Source organism: Salvelinus namaycush, chromosome 8 (assembly GCF_016432855.1).
Source record: "Salvelinus namaycush isolate Seneca chromosome 8, SaNama_1.0, whole genome shotgun sequence".
Taxonomy (NCBI): Eukaryota; Metazoa; Chordata; class Actinopteri; order Salmoniformes; family Salmonidae; genus Salvelinus; species Salvelinus namaycush.
In genome coordinates, this window is record NC_052314.1 from 17,690,795 (window position 1) to 17,709,163 (window position 18,369).

Sequence of the window (18,369 nt, forward strand, 5' to 3'; positions counted from 1 at the left end):
CTCTCGAATATCCCAATTTGTTTTAAATATACCACACATACAGATTATCTTGCCTTGTATGTGAATTTGGAGGAGCTCATGACTTCCACGATGTTGAATGCAGCCCAGCTGACGTCATAGCCCAGCATCTGCAACTGTTAACGCACAAGGGGAGAGACAGAGGGAGTCAGAGCACTGGACATCCACTACATTGTCCCTGTGGACAGTGAGAGCTCACAGGCTAAATGCATTCTCAAATAGCTTTTACTGAGTATGGGCAGTATTCAAAGTAGCTGTTATCTAGCAAAAAAATAATGCATAGCAGGCCTAGGATATAGCTGAATTGTTTTTGGTTGTGCATCTCTGTGTTGTTGTTCACAGTGAGGGCAGTTTCAGTGAGGGGTGCTGATCTGTGATCTTACGTAGGTGAGCTTGCAAACGGCATTGGACTTGACAGCAATGTTGTCCTGCTTGAGCTCCTGCTTGATCTCGTCGATGCAGGTGGAGATGTATTTAGCCTGAGCGGAGACACAGAAACCAGACAGGACATCAGACTGAATGACAACCTCCACATGATACTCACGGATTACTTTTCACCACTGGTTTACCTCAGTGAACCAGCTAAAATACAGGCTAAGGTGAGGAGTCTTACAGCAATTGAAATGTCATTAATTTTACACATAAGGTAATTAACCCAAGCTTCTGATCAGATATGTTTTAGGCTTGTGAGGGTTTTCAGTCTATGATTGAATGGGTGTGCCAAGCTTGTAGCGTTATACCCAAGAAGACTTGAGGCTGTAATCACTGCCAAAGGTGCTTCAACAAAGTACTGAGTAAAGGGTCTGAATACGTATGTAAAATGTGATCGTTCAGTTTTTTTATTTGTAATAAAATTAGCAAAAGTCTATAAACCTGTTTTTCTTTTAGCATTATGGGGTATTGTGTATAGATTGAGGGATTTAAAAAAATGTGTTATCCATTTTAAAATAAGTCTAACGTAACAAAATGTGGAAAAAGGGAAGTGGTCTGAATGCTTTCCAAATGCACTGTACAAGCTCCTGAGTGGCGCAGCGGTCTAAGGCACTGCATCTCAGTGCTAGAGGCGTCACTACTAGAGATCGACCGATTATGATTTTTCAACGCCAATACCGATTATTGGAGGACCAAAAAAAGCAGATACCGATTAAATTGGACAATTGTTTTATTTTATTTGTAATAATGACAATTACAACAATACTGAATGAACACTTATTTTAACTTAATATAATACATCAATAAAATCTATTTAGCCTCAAATAAATAATGAAACATGTTCAATTTGGTTTAAATAATGCAAAAACAAAGTGTTGGAGAAGAAAGTAAAAGTGCAATATGTACCATGTAAAAAAGCTAACGTTTAAGTTCCTTGCTCAGAACATGAGAACATATAAAAGCTGGTGGTTCCTTTTAACATGAGTCTTCAATATTCCAACATGTTTCATTATTTATTTGAGGCTAAATTGATTTTATTGATGTATTATATTAAGGTAAAAGAAAAGTGTTAATTCAGTATTGTTGTAATTGGTATTACAAATAAAAAATATTTGTAAAAAAAAAAAAAAAAAAAAAAAAAAAAAAAAAAAAATCGGCCGATTAATCGGTATCGACTTTTTTTGGTCCTCCAATAATCGGTATCGGCGTTGAAAAATCATAATTGGTTGACCTCTACTAGACATTTCAATTAAATTAATTCCCCAATCAAATACCTTCATCGATACCACAAAAACACGACATCTTTTTACACCAATCTGGCAACCCTCATAAAACCCGACACAGCACCAGTATCCCAAAGTATTAAGCAAAAACAAGCATATAAAACAGCATTGGCATTAATAAATAAAATAATACATAAAGCTACTATTATATTATACTAATTTCGGGGACAACCTTGGTTGATTAAAAATATTGGGTTGTTAACACATTTGTTATGAATGAAGTCGCACAAAAATGTGTGTATTATCACACGAATTAAACCACACAAACAAACAAAATCTGCTGAAATACTTTTTGTACATATTTGCACAAATTGAGTGTGAGATTATGAAACAAAATGGCAGAAATACTTTGAAAACAGCTACTGCAGCATTTATTTTACAATAAATATGATTCTACTTGACTATTTTTAATCACAAATGCCAGTGAAATTTTCGCACTGTGGATCTCTGACCACCTGCCAACGTGGGTGGTGAAATAGACACGCCAATGTCAAAATATACCCACATTTGGCAGGTGTAAAATTTAGGCCCTGATTCAGATCCAATTGAAAAATTTGTAATAGTTGTTCTAGAGCCAAGACCTACATTTCTACAGCACAACAGGTTCTAAAGGAGGTATAGGGAGACAGTGGAGAGACCTTCTCAGACACTATTTTTAAATCAGGGGACATGAATAGGCAAATAAAATACCTGCCATACTTGTTAGTGTTACATATTGTCTTCTAAAATCTGGGATTTAATGTCAATTGCATTCAGTGTGCCTTCACACCTTCCTAGATCTGCTTGCCTTCAAAATGCGGGACCGACAGAATAGATGGATCGGTGTTATTTCCCTCAGCATATATGCGTAAAGTAAATAGAGTGTCCATGAGAAACCTTGGGCAGGCCAGGAGAGAACACCCAATTAATATTTTAGTGAGTTGTCCACTGTTGGCTGGGTAACCACCTTATCTAGGTATGTAGGGTTGGGTTACACAAAGGGGAATACATTAGGACCCGAATCAAAAGATCATGGCTTAGTAGAGTGGTCAAATAGAGTCAAAGCTATTATGCTTTGTATGTCTGTCTAAGCAATGGACAAAATCATGACAAAGCATGAACTTTCTTTTGCCAGATAACTGCCAGGGCATATTAGCACTCAGTGGCCACCACAACTCTGCTGAAACCAGAAGCAGTGACCAATCAAGGTGTGTATAAAAATAACCCAAGATAGACAACTTGAAATGTTAGAACAGGTAAGCTCTAGATATCACACCTAGGCCTAAATTTCATTCCCAAGTCAACATTTCTTAGTAGGCCTGGTCATGCTCACTCTGCTGCTTAAGAGCATTCAGCTATAAAATACTCCCTATGTCCTAGCTACTGACTGGCATCATTTTATTGAATGGTGGCAATATACTCAGCATAACAGCATAATGGTCTCTGCTAAGTGACATAATTTCTTAAACCTAAGGAATTCATTCTGGAGTAACTTCTTCCTCCAAACCTCATCCTAACAACAGTGCACTCTATTGGACTACAAGGTAAAACGCTGTCGACCCACTCTGTGATGATCTAGCCTAATTAGCCAAACACCTTCACTAACATCATTCTGAAAACACTGGGGCAACACCCATGAAGACAGGAGCACTTCTACCTACCATAAAAGCTGTCAGTACGTCACAGGGAACTGTATACAGTTGAAGTCGGAAGTTTACATACATGGGAAAATCAAGAGAAATCACAGAAAAAAAGTGTAGACCTCCACAAGTCTGGTTCATCCTTGGGAGCAATTTCCAAACGCCTGAAGGTACCACGTCCATCTGTACAAACAATAGTACACAAGTATAAACACCATGGGACCGCTCAAAAAGGAGACGTGTTCTGTCTCCTAGAGATGAACGTACTTTGGTACGAAAAGTGCAAATCAATCCCAGAACAACAGCAAAGGACCTTGTGAAGATGCTGGAGGAAACAGGTACAAAAGTATCTATATCCACAGTAAAACGAGTCCTATATTGACATAACCTGAAAGGCCGCTCAGCAAGGAAGAAGCCACTGCTCCATAACCGCCATAAAAAAGCCAGACTACGGTTTGCAACTGCACATGGAGACAAAGATCGGACTTTTTGGAGAAATGTCCTCTGGTCTGATGAAACAAATATAGAACTGTTTGGCCATAATGACCATCGTTATGTTTGGAGGAAAAGGGGGAAGGCTTGCAAACCGAAGAACACCATCCCAACCATGAAGCACGGGGGTGGCAGCATCATGTTGTGGGGGTGCTTTGCTGCAGGAGGGACTGCTGCACTTCACAAAATAGATGGCATCATGACGAAGGAAAATTATGTGGATATATTGAAGCAACATCAAGACATCAGTCAGGAAGTTCAAGCTTGGTTGCAAATGGGTCTTCCAAATGAACAATGACCCCAAGCATACTTCCAAAGTTGTGGCAAAATGGCTTAAGGACAACAAAGTCAAGGTATTGGAGTGGCCATCACAAAGCCCTGACCTAAATCCTATTGAACATTTGTGGGCAGAACTGAAAAAGTGTGTGCGAGCAAGGAGGCCTACAAACCTGACTCAGTTACACCAGCTTTGTCAGGAGGAATGGGCCAAAATTCACCCAATTTATTGTGGGAAGCTTGTGGAAGGCTACCCGAAACATTTGACCCGAAACATTGAACCAAGTTAAACAATTTAAAGGCAATGCTACCAAATACTAATTGAGTGTATGTAAACTTCTGACCCACTGGGAATGTGATGAAAGAAATAAAAGCTGAAATAAAATCATTCTCTCTGCTATTATTCTGACATTTCACATTCTTAAAATAAAGTGGTGATCCTAACTGACCTAAGACAAGGAATTTTTACTAGGATTAATTGTCAGGAATTGTGAAAAACTGAGTTTAAATTTAACTGGCTAAGGTGTATGTAAACTTCCAACTTCAACTGTATCAACCGTTATTTTGGCTGTGCCCGTTAAGGAAATATTTGTGTAAACCTTTTCTTGTATGAATATTCAAGTTTTCCAAACCACATTTAATATCTTCTGACGTTGCTGTTCAGTATACATAACTAGTATAATCTACAACCACCATATTACTAAAGCATGATTATGACATTAGTGTGTGAATTTATATAAGCCCATCATCGGGTGATCTGTCTGACTTCTTGAATATCAGTTCACTTTATCTGCATACCTGTACAAATAACATTTATTTAAATTGGAGAAAGTGTGGTAGCTTAAGGGTAAATTAAATGGGAACGTTTTTCAGTCTAGGCTGTCAGAGGTGTGTGGAAGAAGCATCCTTTCGTCCACCTATGCAACGTCACTGACTGACGATGTAGAGGCCTACAAAATAAAATCGCCTTCTAGATCTTGTTTGCATGTTTCTGTTATTTGTATTAATGCAATAGAAGGCCATTATACGCAAAAGTAACTTTTTTACTACTGCCCGTTAGCAAATAAATGAAGAGAATATAGTGCTGAACAAGACAGATGTGTTATCATTCCGCGCATCATCACCAGCTGAGGTGTATAAGCTTGGCTAGTTAGTTTCCTAGCTGTCACTTACTAGCTAGTTAACTAAAGTTTGAATGGTTGTACGGCACATTATCGGTCAAGTTGATCACCTGAAACCACCTGCCACGAGGAGTAACAAGGTAGCGTTTCACCACCAGTAAGAAGTAGACTCGTGCAAGACCGGCCAACCCGATTCGAAGGGGCGATGAAACCTAACGTTACCGTTATCAAACTAATGTTAGTTAGCTAGTCATATGACGATTATTATTGAGTAATGACAGTTAACGAGTTGACTAATTGGACAGCTAGTTGTTATTCGTGAATTTACAACTCAGTCTTGGTTAACTTGTTATATAACGTTACATATTTTCATTGTAATTTATCTGCATATGTGGATAGCAGCTAGCTAGGAATAGCATATTACAGCTGTGCAGAAAGCTAACGTTGGAAAGGCCATCAAATAGTATAGTAGGTGATCTGGCTAACGTTAGCTATTTTGCAATGAGATGTGTTACACGAATGTTTACTTACTGACAGTGTGAAATCAGACAATAACGAAAACACAGTTAATCGTTTTACCTCATCTTCCTTGTGATTCCTAATGCCACGTACTAAATCTTGAAGGTTTTTATCGAACATCCGATCGATGCTCCCTTTAACAATCTTCAACGCCATGGCTGTTGGCTAACTTTTGTCGCTTCTGTCCTCGGGGACAAAATAGACGTCTTTTGGGTGCGAACCGGTCCGCAAGACAGTCTCTCATCCACCCGGGTATTGTCTTTCCGTGATTCGTAACTGTTTATTAATCCCAGCCAGAGAAGGCGAGGCCAGATGGGGCGTCCTGTACTCCTGACAAAATGGCGTCTAAAGTCAGCTGACTGGTTGTATTCATGTGGAATTCTCATTATGGAAATCAATTAAATGAAAGATATACGTCTAGTACGCAGTTTAATGTGAATGGATGATAATTATTTTCCAGTCATATTCTCTATGCAAAATGCAATTATTCACCAAGTCTGTCAGTGTGTCAATGTCCAATTTTTGCACAGTATGTAGCCTTTGACCTACCTGACTTTTTTTTGCCACAGCAATCTCAATGAGCATTATGCATGACAGCACAAACACATGTAAAAATATGGCAATTCATTTGTTATATAACTTGCATAAATATATATTACATCATAAAACTATTTCACACCGCTGACCAGTCTAAAAATGCACTAGCGAGCATAGGCCCATATACAATGCATTTGGAAAGTATTCAGACCCCTTGACTTTTTCCAAATTGTGTTACTTTACAGCCTTATTCTAAAATGGATTATATCGTTTCCCCCCCTCATCAATCTACACACAATAACACATGACGAAAACAAGTTTCGATTTTTTAGCAAATTTATATACACACACACATATATAAATAAACTGAAAACATTTACATAAGTATTCAGACCCTTTTTCAGTACTTTGTTGAAGCACCTTTGGCAGTGATTACAGCCTCAAGTCTTCTTGGGTATGACGCTACAAGCTTGGCACACCTGTATTTGGGGAGTTTCTCCCATTCTTCTCTGCAGATCCTCAAGTTCTGTCAGGCTGGATGGGGAGCGTCACTGCACAGCTATTTTCAGGCCTCTCCAGAGATGTTCAACTGGGTTCAAGTCCGGGCTCTGGCTGGGCCACTCAAGGACATTGAGACTTGTCCCGAAGCCACTCCTGCATTGTTTTGGCTGTGTGCTTATGGTTGTTGCCCTGTTGGAACGTGAACCTTCGCCCAGTCTGAGGTCCTGAGCAGTTTATCAAGATTTCTCTGTACTTTGCTCCATTCGTATTTCCCTCAATCCTGACTAGTCTCCCATTCTCTGCCGCTGAAAAGCATCCCCACAGCATGATGCTGCCACCACAATGCTTTAACGTAGGGATGGTGCCAGGTTTCCTCCAGACGTGACACTTGGCATTCAGGCCAAAGAGTTCAATCTTGGTTTCATCAGACAAGAGAATCTTGTTTCTCATGGTCTGAGAGTCCTTTAGGTGCCTTTTGGAAAACTCCAAGCGGGCTTGCATGTGCCTTTTACTTAAGAGTGGCTTCCGTCTGGCCACTCCATAAAGGCTTGATTGGTGGAGTGCTGCTGAGATGGTTGTCCTTCTGGACGGTTCTCACATCTCCACAAAGGAACTCCGGCACTCTGTCAGAGTGACCATCGGGTTTTTGGTTTACTCCATGACCAATGCCCTTCTCCGATTGCTCAGTTTGGCCGGGCGGACAGCTCTAGGAAGAGTCTTGGTGGTTCCAAACTTCTCCCATTTAAGAATAATGGAAGCCACTGTGTTCTTGGGGACCTTCAATGCTGCAGACATTTTTTGGTACTCTTCCCCAGATCTGTTCCTTGAAACAATCCTGCCTCAACACTCTATGGACAATTCCTTCGACCTCATGGCTTGGTTTTCGCTCTGACATGCACTGTCAACTGTGGGATCTTCTATAGACAGGTGTTTACCTTCCCAAATCATGTCCAATCAATTTAATTTACCAAAGGTGGACTCCAATCAAGTAGTAGAAACATCAAGGATGATCAATCAAAACAGGATGCACCTGAGCTCAATTTGAATTTCATAGCTAAGGGTCAGAATACCTAGGTAAATAAGGTTATTTTATTTCTAAAAATCAGTTTCTGCTTTGCTATTATGGGGTATTGTGTGTAGATTGAAAATATTTAATCAATTTTAGAATAAGGGTGTAATGTAACAAAATTTGAAAAAAGGGAAGGGGTCTGAATACTTTCCGAATGCACTCTTATTCACTGCAATTCCTCATCCCAAGCCTGGTTACAAGGGTTGTAATGTGTAGTTATTACACCAGTCACACCCCAACCCAACTGGCTTTTTATTATGGGAATATGGGACTTCCATGAAGTACCATGTGATGACATGCTGCCTTCGATAACAGAAGTGTTCAGACTAGGACCACCATGCTGAGATTTTTATTCAACGATACAAATGATTTTACCAATTTACATAGCACTAAAAACACTTCCAAAGTATGTATGACAAGCAAATGCCAAATGGGCTCCAGCTACATGGGATATGGACAACTTCTGATTAAGATCATATTGTTCACTCTGTACACAATGTATATTATCCCATTCAATAGGCAAGTTATTGAAAGCAGATGGAGAAGACACGATGACAGGGTGAATAGTTCCACAAGTCAAAAGTTGTTGCAATATCAGAAAACATACTTGTTATAAAAAAGTAGGTGGACCTTAGTTGGAAAACATGTGATGTGATTATGTTCAATGGCTTTAGATTTTCATGTTGAGACTGAATTAATAAGAAATGACCAGATAAGAAAAATATTCATAACCAACGGTCAAGACACCCATACTTGTCCAACACACATTAGCCTTGTCTAGGTTCTCTATCAGCTCCAATATTTTTCTCAAAGCCAACAGATGCCTTGAATCACGTGACATGCAATTACTGCAGAACATTCATCACAAGGCTCCTCTTTTCCCCCTAAATTTCCTGTTAGAAGTGCTAAAAATGGAATCTTTCAATATACATACAATATGAAAGACCAAAGTTAGAGTTCATGTGGGATAATAATAAAGCAAAGTAGCTTTGGGGGGGGGGGGGGGAGATTGGGGACAGGCCAAGGTGTCGTATAAAAGGAAAAATACAATTGTGAACAACAAAGGGGTCAGCACAGCGCCATGTATCCAGGACGAGACTAATGAGCTGTTAGCTGTGTTAAACAATTGTGCTCCATTTTCTTCAGCTCTCTATTGCTGGCGTTTCAGTCTCTGCAGAGAGAGCGTGGTACGTTTCATCATCAGTGTGCGTCTGCTGCTCAGTAGGACTATCAGGACTGGGCCTACCATGGAGAAGAGACAAGACTTCAGAACTAGAGCTACATATCTTTGTGATGGTGGCATGGTACCAATTAGCAGAGCAATATTACTATGGACACATTGAACAAATATTAGCAGAAATAAAGGAAGTACACCAAGATGTGACCATAGGAGAATATTATTTACCTGTTGGGGCTTGAAGCCACACGCTCATCATTCTCTACCTGGACCGGTGACTTTGGGGTATCCTCTAACTCAGTACATTCCTTTTTCTGGACTTCTGATTCCCCATTCACAGGCATTACATCTGATAACAAGTAATGCAAAATCAATATACTGGCTACAAATGATGGACCTTTCATTTCATTGTTAGCTACACACGGCAAAATAAAAGTCTGAATTATTATCATTATTAAAGAGTAATATCCTGAGGATGAAAATGAAGGAGAATGTGAGAACAGTAAAGAAGAAGTCCATCAGTTGTGATCGTAAAAGTATGGGCTGAGAGAATTACCAGAATTTTGTGTCTCCTTCCCATCCTCTTCCTGCTCTTTTCCCTCAGCTTTGTGTTTACTTGGCATTTCAGACTTGACCACAAACTGACCCTTTAACTTGTTGTAGACCTGGCTGGCCTTTTCCATAACGGCACTGCTTGCCTTGTATCGACGGATCTACAGTAAGACAAACATCAATCAGAACAACAGCGTGGATCACAAGGGCCAGAAAACGAGAGAGATAATGAAATGTACACAGCGGCTCTATAAAGTTAACTTTCATTCAGGGGTTTAGACGGAAAGGCACCTTTTTAAGTGTGGCGATAACATCAGAGTTCTTCTGCAGGATGTGGCTGGTGACCGGCACAGCTTCGAGCTCTGCCAGGGCCAGTAGACAGCGCTCTATGTCCTGCAGAGCAGACATAACATGATAGAATACCACAATGTGCAAGTAACCCTTAATTGGTAAACAAAAAAATTATATACCTCATGCCACTTGTCATGCTGCTTGTAAAATCCCAACTATGTGATAATAACTTTTTTGTTGGCAATGAATGGAGCCCCTTATGTTTACTCACTGGGTTGTCCACTTTCAGCGCAAACTTGATGTCCGTGTGCAGCTTCTGCAGCTTTTCGTCTGGGGTTGGCTCTGTGCAGACAAAAAGACAAGGAGTGAGGACATAAAGTTGATATTATCTGGCTCTGGCACTGTATCGGACCAACCGTTTGTCACAATATGAGACTATGCAAATGAGTTTCCCATATGCATGCTTTCCAAATGGACATGGTGAATTGGGAGTAACATTGAGCTTTGACCTTTTTTCTTCTCTACTTTCCTCTCGGGAGGTCTCTCGGGTTTGCGTTTGGGCTTGTCAGGCTTGGACCTGAGGGAGAGAGATCAGTGATCTGTGTGAATTTATATTTAATGAAGATATCTAATGTGATCTGTACTCTAATCTTTTGTCTGGTTCAGCCATGTGCATTTACCTCCCTCTGGGCCTCTCTTCTGACCGCTGGGCTCGCTTTTCCTTCTCTTCTTTCTCCTTTTTGCCTTTACCATGATCTCTCTCTTTCTTTGTTCTCCCTTTCTTCTGGCTGTCTGAACGCTTTGCAGATTTTTTCACCTGATTATGGTTAAAATGTTCAACAAATCTATTCTAGATACAAAAACAAACAAATGTCCACTCTTTACACAGTCTTCCATGCTAGTTACCTCAGGTCCAGAGTCGGAGTCGGAGGGGGCGGGGATGGGTGGCGGTGGAGGTTTCTTGGATTTCTTCAGTGGGTGATCATCTACACCCTCATCTGAGCTGTTTTCACCACTGCTCTTTCCCTTCTCCTTGTCCTTCTTTCTCTGCTCATCTTCTTCCTTCTCCCTCTCCCGATACTTGAGGATCTCCTCTGCCTGCTCCTTCTTCCGGCGTTCCTCCAGCTCTTTCCGACGCTCCTCATCTCTCTTTTTCCAGTCACTGACGCGGTCAGGCTCACTGTCGCTAGTACACAGTATAGGATATCATTCATAATGTACTAATTTATTGATACAAGTCATTTATAAATGTATTAACATAGCACACAACCAATGTGGAACAGACTAGAGCCATGCTGACCTGTCGCTGTCAGAGGAAGATGGCGGTGCTCTGGCCTGGGCAGCTTTGGGTTTCCGTCCACCACGAGGCTTTGGCAGAGGCTTCTCTGATTGGGACAAATGGCAAAGAGGGTTATGCAGTGACAAATACAGTTATCATACACTGTGTAATACCAGACATTATAGCTCTCACCTTTCTTGCGCGCTTGAGGGGCCTTCCGTGGAGGTGGCTGTGGCTCTGAGTCAGAGTCGGATTTGGAGCCAGACTGAGATTCGGATCCAGACAGAGCAGGCCGTGGCTTCTCATCTTCTGAGTCACTGCCCCCTTTCTTCTTGTCCGACTGAGACCCAGAGTCAGAGTCTGAGTCAGACACCGCCTTCTACACCAGCCCACAGAGAGAAACAGAGAGAGATAAAACACAATGAGAGAACCAGCAGTCACTGAAACACAAAACAGTGCTTTATCTACTCAGCTCCCAGGACTGTTTGACACCTGAAGGGCGTCCATTTCCTCACCTTCTTCCCTTTGCCACCTCCAGCCTTCTTCTTCTCTGGGGTGAAGTCCTACAGGGGCAAACAAACAAGACCCCATCAATTAATATTGTCATGCTAGTGTACAACGTGTGCATGTGTCAACTGACCTGGTCACTGTTCTTTCCAGAGTCCGAGTCAGAAGGGGAAGGTTCTGGCTCAGAGGGTGAGCCACTCTCCTCTCCATCCCTGTCACTGGACGAACCCCGGGCCTTCTTCACAGGGGGGCGCTGAATGAAAGAGAACAGAGAGATGTTATATTATAACAGCGGCACATCTAAGCAACAGTTTTGTTCAGAGGGCATTAAAATCCCAAAACACTAAAATTATAATTTCGCAATCACCTTGGCAGCAGGGGCCTTCCTCTTGACCACTCCTCCACCACTGCCGCCACCACCTCCTCGATCCTCACTTCCTGAGTCAGAATCTACCTCACTTCCTGAATCTGCCTTACTGGGCACCACTGCCTCCTTGTCATCCTCTGCATCACTTCCTGCTGCATCATCATTAGCTTCACTGCCAGACGAGCTGGCAGGCTAGGGTGTGAATGGGGAGATAAGTCAAATCAATGTTTATCACATGCATAGGATACAGCATGTATAAACAGGACAGTGAAAAGCTTAATTGCAAGCACTCCTCATCAATGCAGAAATAGTAAGTCATATAAAAAAAATAAACCATTATGAATAAGATTGAAACACACACACGGTTGGTACCAGTACTCATATCAATGTCAGGAGTACTGGTGTCAGTTGAGGTAAAGCTATATAAATGAGGTAAATTATAAAAAATGGTATATGTGTAAACAGGTTAAAGGGACTGAGCAGAAAATAATATAAAAGAACAGTAGCAGCGAGTATGGTGACTGTATGTGTGGTTGTGTGTAGTTTGCAAGTGTCAGTCAGGGATGCAAACTGGTGAGGGCCCAAAAGGGTGACAAATGGTGTTTGCACGGTAACGCACAAAAAGATCCATGTGAAGTGCAAGAACGTTGGCTTATTTTCAGAGAATAACAAGTACATGATACACATTTGAAAATAGTGTCCTGGGGTAGAGTTAGGCTCTTTGGTCTGGGTTTAAGGTTTATTATGACATGTAATGATAATCTTAGTCTCCCCAGACAGGAATAGGTCAGTCTTCAATGCACCCGACAAGTTGTTCTATAGAGGTGCATAAAGAAAAGTAAAACACAAATCCTGTCTCACATCTAATACATTGCAAGGTGCTTTCAGTGTTAAAATACAATAACTTATATACATAAACACAATTACACAGGGCTCTAATATGACATTGTTTACAAGGAGTACTTCAGCACAATGAAAGCATTTGAAGAAGAGTATTTTAATAAGAAATTACTAAAAGTTATTGAATAAAAAGGTTTTTGGAATGTTCTAAGCTCAATTAGGCATACTGTACAGTGGCAAGAAAAAGTATGAACCCGTTGGAATTACCTGGATTTCTACATAAATTGGTCATAAAAATGTTCTGATCATCTCAGTCACAACAAGACACAGTCTGCTTAAACTAATAAAAAACAATTATAAATGTTCATGACTTTATTGAACAGTGTAAACATTCACAGTGCAGGGTAGAAAAACTGAACCTTTGGATTTAATAACTGGTTGACCCTCAGTTGGCAGCAATAACCTCAACCAAACGTTTTCTGTAGTTACGGATCAGTCCTGCACAACGGTCAGGAGGAATTCTGGACCATTCCTCTTTACAACACTGTTTCAGTTCAGCAATATTCTTGGGATGTCTGGTGTGAACTGCTCGAGGTCAGGCCACAGCATCTCAATCGGGTTGAGGTCATGGTTCTGACTGGGCCACTCCAGTAGGTGTATTTTCTATTGTTGAAGCCATTCTGTTGTTGATTTACTTCTGTGTTTTGGGTCGTTGTCCTGTTGCATCACCCAACTTCTGTTGAGCATCAATTGGCAGACAGAGAGCCTTACATTCTCCTGCAAAATGTCTTGATAAACATGGGAATTCATTTTTCCGTCAATGATAGCAAGCTGTCCAGGCCCTGAGGCAGCAAAGCAGCCCAAACCATGATGCTCCCGCCACCATACTTTACAGATGGGATGAGGTTTTGAAGTTGGTGTGCCGTGCCTTTTTCTCACCACACATAGTGTTGCGTGTTCCCTCCAAACAACTCAACAGTAGTTTTATCTGTCCACAGAATATTTTGACAGTAGCACTGTGGACGTTCAGCAATGTTTTTTTGGACAGCAGTGGCTTCTTCTGTGGTGTCCTCCCATGAACACCATTCTTGTTTAGTGTTTTACGTATCGTAGACTTGTCAACAGAGAGGTTAGCATGTTCCAGAGATTTATTTAAGTCTTTAGCTGACACTCTAGGATGCTTCATAACCTCATTGAACATTCGGTGCTGTGTTCTTGCAGTCATCTTTGCAGGACGGCCACTCCTACGGAGAGTAGCAACAGTGCTGAACTTTCTCCATTTATAGACAATTTGTCTTACCGTGGACTGATGAACATCAAGGCTTTCAGAGATACTTTTGTAACCCTTTCCAGCTCTGTGCAAGTCAACAATTCTTAATCTTAGGTCTTCTAAGATCTCTTTTGTTCGAGGCATGGTTCACATCAGGCAATGCTTCTTGTGAATAGCAAACTCATATATTGAAAGTGTTTTTTATATTGCAGGGCAGCTCTAACCAACATCTGCAATCTCATCTCATTGATTGGACTCCCAAGTTAGCTGACTCCTGACTCCAATTAGCTTTCACATACTTTTCCCAACCTACACTGAATGTTTAAATGACTTATTCAATATAGACAAGAAAAATACAATAATTTGTATTATTAGTTTAAGCACACTGTCTATTGTTGTGACTGAAGATCAGATCACATTTTTTCCCCATTTTTTGTAGAAATCCAGGTAATTCCAAAGGGTTCACATACCTTTTCTTGCAACTGTACACTCAAATAGAAGTCACTTAGGTGAGACAAAAATGTTCAGCTGCCCCTTTAAGGGCTGGAGGTTCTCGTGGTAACAGTGGAGAATCTCAGACATCTCGCAGTTGCATCAAATGCAAACTGACATTGAAAAATAACCTAGCCTGTGAACGAAAGGATGTAAATAGGCAAGAAAGCCTCCAGTATTTATGCTGCAGTAGTTTGTGTCGGGGGCTCTCTCCTAGGGCTCTCTAATTCTCTTTCTTTCTTTTTTTCTTTCTCTCTCTCTCTCTGAGGACCTGAGCCCTAGGACCATGCCTCAGGACTACATGGCCTGATGACTCCTTGCTGCCCCCAGTCCACCTGGCCGTGCTGCTGCTCCAGTTTCAACTGTTTTGCCTGCGGCTATGGAACCCTGACCTGCTCACCGGACGTGCTACCTGTCCCAGACCTGCTGTTTTCAACTCTCTAGAGACAGCAGGAGCATTAGAGATACTCTGAATGATCGGCTATGAAAAGCCAACTGACATTTACTCCTGAGGTGCTGACCTGTTGCACCCTCGACAACTACTGTGATTATTATTATTCGACCCTGCTGGTCATCTATGAACATTTGAACATCTTGGCCATGTTCTGTTATAATCTCCACCTGGCACAGCCAGAAGAGGACTGGCCACCCCTCATAGCCTACTTCCTCTCTAGGTTTCTTCCTAGGTTCTGGCCTTTCTAGGGAGTTTTACCTAGCCATCGTGCTTCTACACCTGCATTGCTTGCTGTTTGGGGTTTTAGGCTGGGTTTCTGTACAGCACTTTGTGACATCAGCTGATGTAAGAAGGGCTTTATAAATAAATTTGATACGAAACAAGGTCAAAGTCACACTTTAGTAGACTTTCTGTTAAATCCGATCAACTTCTATGCCTGTATTCTTCTAAAATGTGTATCTATGAGAAACAACCTTTAGATCCACACGATTCACGTGGATGGCCTATTTTGAGAACAAAATGCCGAATATCGCCGAAAAGCGACGAGTCTGCTACCCTGGTCATTGTATGTGTGTATAGAGTCAGTTCAGATAGTCCATGTGTGATTAGTTGTTCATCAGTCGTATTGCTTGGAGGACGAAGCTGCCTCGAACCCTGTTGGTCTGAGACCTAATGCTCCGTTACCGCTTATAAGTGATTGTTGAAGAACATGTGATACCAAGTGCTGACCGAGCAGATAATAACACCAACAGGGAGCTGCATAGTACTGTAATCTATCACATCCTAAACTGAGGCCTGAGGCACTTTTTAGGGGAATGAGTCTGATCTAAATGGATCCAAAGTGCACAGCAAAAGAGAAAACAGGGGTAACAGCACTCAGTTGTAGCTGGTCAGTATTAGAGAAACATTTACATTTAAGTCATTTAGCAGACGCTCTTATCCAGAGCGACTTACAAATGTACCTTTTTAAAAAAATATATATATTTAACTAGGCAAGTCAGTTAAGAACAAATTCTTATTTTTCAATGACGGCCTAGGAACAGTGGGTTAACTGCCTGTTCAGGGGCAGAACGACAGATTTGTACCTTGTCAGCTCGGGGATTTGAACTTGCAACCTTTCGGTTACTAGTCCAACGCTCTAACCACGAGCCTACCCTGCCGCCCCAAAACGGTATTGAGAAACGGTATTGAGTTGGACTTCTGATAAGATGTACTTACTGCAGGAGCACTATAGGAGGCGTGAGGGTTGTTCTGGATTTCCCACAAGCCCTCGTTGAAGCCCTTTCTTTTATTAGGTTTCCCAAAGCGCTCACTGTGCTTCTCATAGGCAAAAAGGTCCTTTGGCGCAAGGAATGCTCTGAGGAAGAGAGAGCATGATTTGATAACACATTACTTTATATTGCGACAGTATTTACGAGACTTTAATTCTGAGTCACTAAATTAAAAAGCCAATACCTGGCAGAGACAAACTCCATGCTTACCAGGTAGATGACACAGAGTTTCTGCATGATGTGAAAGCCATGAACTGGCAACAAACTACAGTACTGACAGTTATTTTGCCACCTAGTGGTGGTTTAAGAATAGTCCATCTGCCATCTTGCAAAACTACTGCTGTACGACCAAAACACTAAACTTTTCACACACACACAAATGGACCTAGATCCCTTACAACATAAACCAGTTATGAAAAACTCATGAATGGGTTTCAAAAGTTTAAAATAAGTTAAAGAAAATATAGTGCATCAACAAACATGGAGGACACATCTCCACAGAAATATGAGTGGCGATACTTCAAGTAAACATACAACACATTAGGTAGCTGTGGACAACAAGATAAACAGAACCAGCTGGAAAATAAATACAAATCAAAATGTATTTTTGCATCAATCTCAATATATATATATATATAAAAAACGGATCTAATAAAGGACAATGGTGAATGTAATATACCACAGTTTCAAGTCCATCCAGAGATTCCCATCCTGCTATTCTAAATCAAACAGACACAGCACTTACGTTTCATGGGTCCCAAAGAAGAAGATAGGGATTTTATTGGGAGGGGGTTTCACTGCCCCATCTGCGACATCCTCAATCTAGAAGAAGGAGAACCACACAACAAAAACAAAAGTGTGAGAGACATCCAAACTAGGTACAGGAGAGAATATATATTCACTGCTCTTTGTAGTCTGATCCTCAAGTCAAGTTGTGAAAATGAGGAAAGGAAGGTTGGAAATAAGTAGACAATATTGTGGCCTTGTCTGAACCCTTCACTCCAGACAGACACCTTGACTGGTACAATCTGTAGAATTTTCAAATCACAGTCAAAAATCCTGGGAAGAGGTGAACACATCAAAGTCATTTCCAGAAAAATAAATATTTGTGTTTACTGTACCAAAAATCATCTGATTAGTTAAAGCTAGGATTTTATTTTACAGGGCAGCGAGTCTGCAAATCAAACATTTCATCTTCAATCAACGGACACCAAAAAGCACAGTACAGCTAGCTACTTAGCACTGCCTGGTTGGACAAAATACATGTAGACAACACAAACATGAACGCCATTCCCCAAGTAGCCTGGTTATACTTTGCATAAAAAAGATCCAGCAACAAACATTTTGCAAACAGATTGGTAGGACAACAAAGCAGTTATATATTTCCAAGCACGAGGCAAGGCTAGCTGGCTATAATATTAGCTATGTCAGTCATTGCCAAGGATGCACAGCAAAACTCCAGCGTCCCCTCCGCCCACCCGCTTCTCTCTGGCTGCTGCTAGTTTACCCTGGCTGGCCAGTGGGGGTACCCCTTCATTTTGGCGAAGACCAGGTCTCCGGGTTGAAAATTGTGCGGCATTGTTCTGCCCCTCTGTGCAGCCTTTTCTTTCTTCTTTAGCTAACACTGGAGGTCTTTGTGCGTCGCTTCTTGGCCGTTTTCAGGCCGACACAAAACCTGCAAAACGATAAAGTTAGCTAGATAGCAAGCTAGCTTCTCAATAACGCGAGATGAGGCGGTTAACTTCACAAGAATAGCTTCCGCTAACCATGATCATCAGAGCGGAAATCCCTCCTACTAGCCACTGTAATTGGTTTAATTTCTTGTCAATCCATTCTTCAAACCAATCATATTCTACTATATGTACACTATAAATTCGATATCGTTTTCCTAAATTGACTGGCTACTAATTAGGAAATTCATACTAAGATCAATACAAAAGGTTTAGAACAGAAACCAAACCTTTCTTTAGCGTGTCTTTACCAACAGATTGACAAAAATATA

The 18,369-nt window shown here is 41.1% G+C and overlaps 2 protein-coding genes across 3 annotated transcripts in view; both read right to left on the bottom strand.

The window, feature by feature from the left end:
* LOC120052456 (AP-3 complex subunit delta-1-like) overlaps positions 1-6,082 on the bottom strand; it is a 53,260-nt gene extending 47,178 nt beyond the window's left edge. For both annotated transcript variants that reach the window (XM_038999378.1, XM_038999377.1), the window contains exons 1-3: positions 5,821-6,082; positions 402-497; positions 54-134 (exon numbers count right to left, since the gene is read on the bottom strand). In XM_038999378.1, coding sequence (XP_038855306.1) covers positions 54-134; positions 402-497; positions 5,821-5,916 — 273 coding nt within the window. In that variant the 5' untranslated portion in view covers positions 5,917-6,082. The remainder of the gene's footprint in view (positions 1-53; positions 135-401; positions 498-5,820) is intronic.
* Positions 6,083-8,200: 2,118 nt separating this feature from the next.
* On the bottom strand, positions 8,201-18,111 carry LOC120052458 (hepatoma-derived growth factor-related protein 2-like). The gene is made up of 16 exons (XM_038999379.1): positions 17,875-18,111; positions 17,113-17,189; positions 16,315-16,453; positions 12,041-12,232; positions 11,807-11,926; positions 11,682-11,729; positions 11,359-11,545; positions 11,188-11,272; positions 10,794-11,073; positions 10,568-10,704; positions 10,397-10,464; positions 10,159-10,229; positions 9,888-9,989; positions 9,601-9,757; positions 9,273-9,393; positions 8,201-9,109 (listed from the first exon to the last, which is right to left on the bottom strand). Exons 1-16 carry the CDS (start codon positions 17,944-17,946, stop codon positions 9,010-9,012), a joined length of 1,956 nt encoding a protein of 651 aa, XP_038855307.1. The 5' UTR covers positions 17,947-18,111; the 3' UTR covers positions 8,201-9,009.
* Between the last annotated feature and the right edge of the window lie 258 nt (positions 18,112-18,369).

What these genes read in the sequence shown, in the direction of transcription:
- LOC120052458 (XM_038999379.1), bottom strand. Translation starts at nt 17,946, where the DNA reads ATGCCGCACAATTTTCAACCCGGAGACCTGGTCTTCGCCAAAATGAAG. An exon ending in TTCTTTGGGACCCATGAAAC is followed by an intron (nt 16,454 to 17,112) that starts GTAAGTGCTGTG and finishes TCTCTTCCTCAG; the next exon opens with AGCATTCCTTGCGCCAAAGG. An exon ending in CCCTCAAGCGCGCAAGAAAG is followed by an intron (nt 11,273 to 11,358) that starts GTGAGAGCTATA and finishes TGTCCCAATCAG; the next exon opens with AGAAGCCTCTGCCAAAGCCT.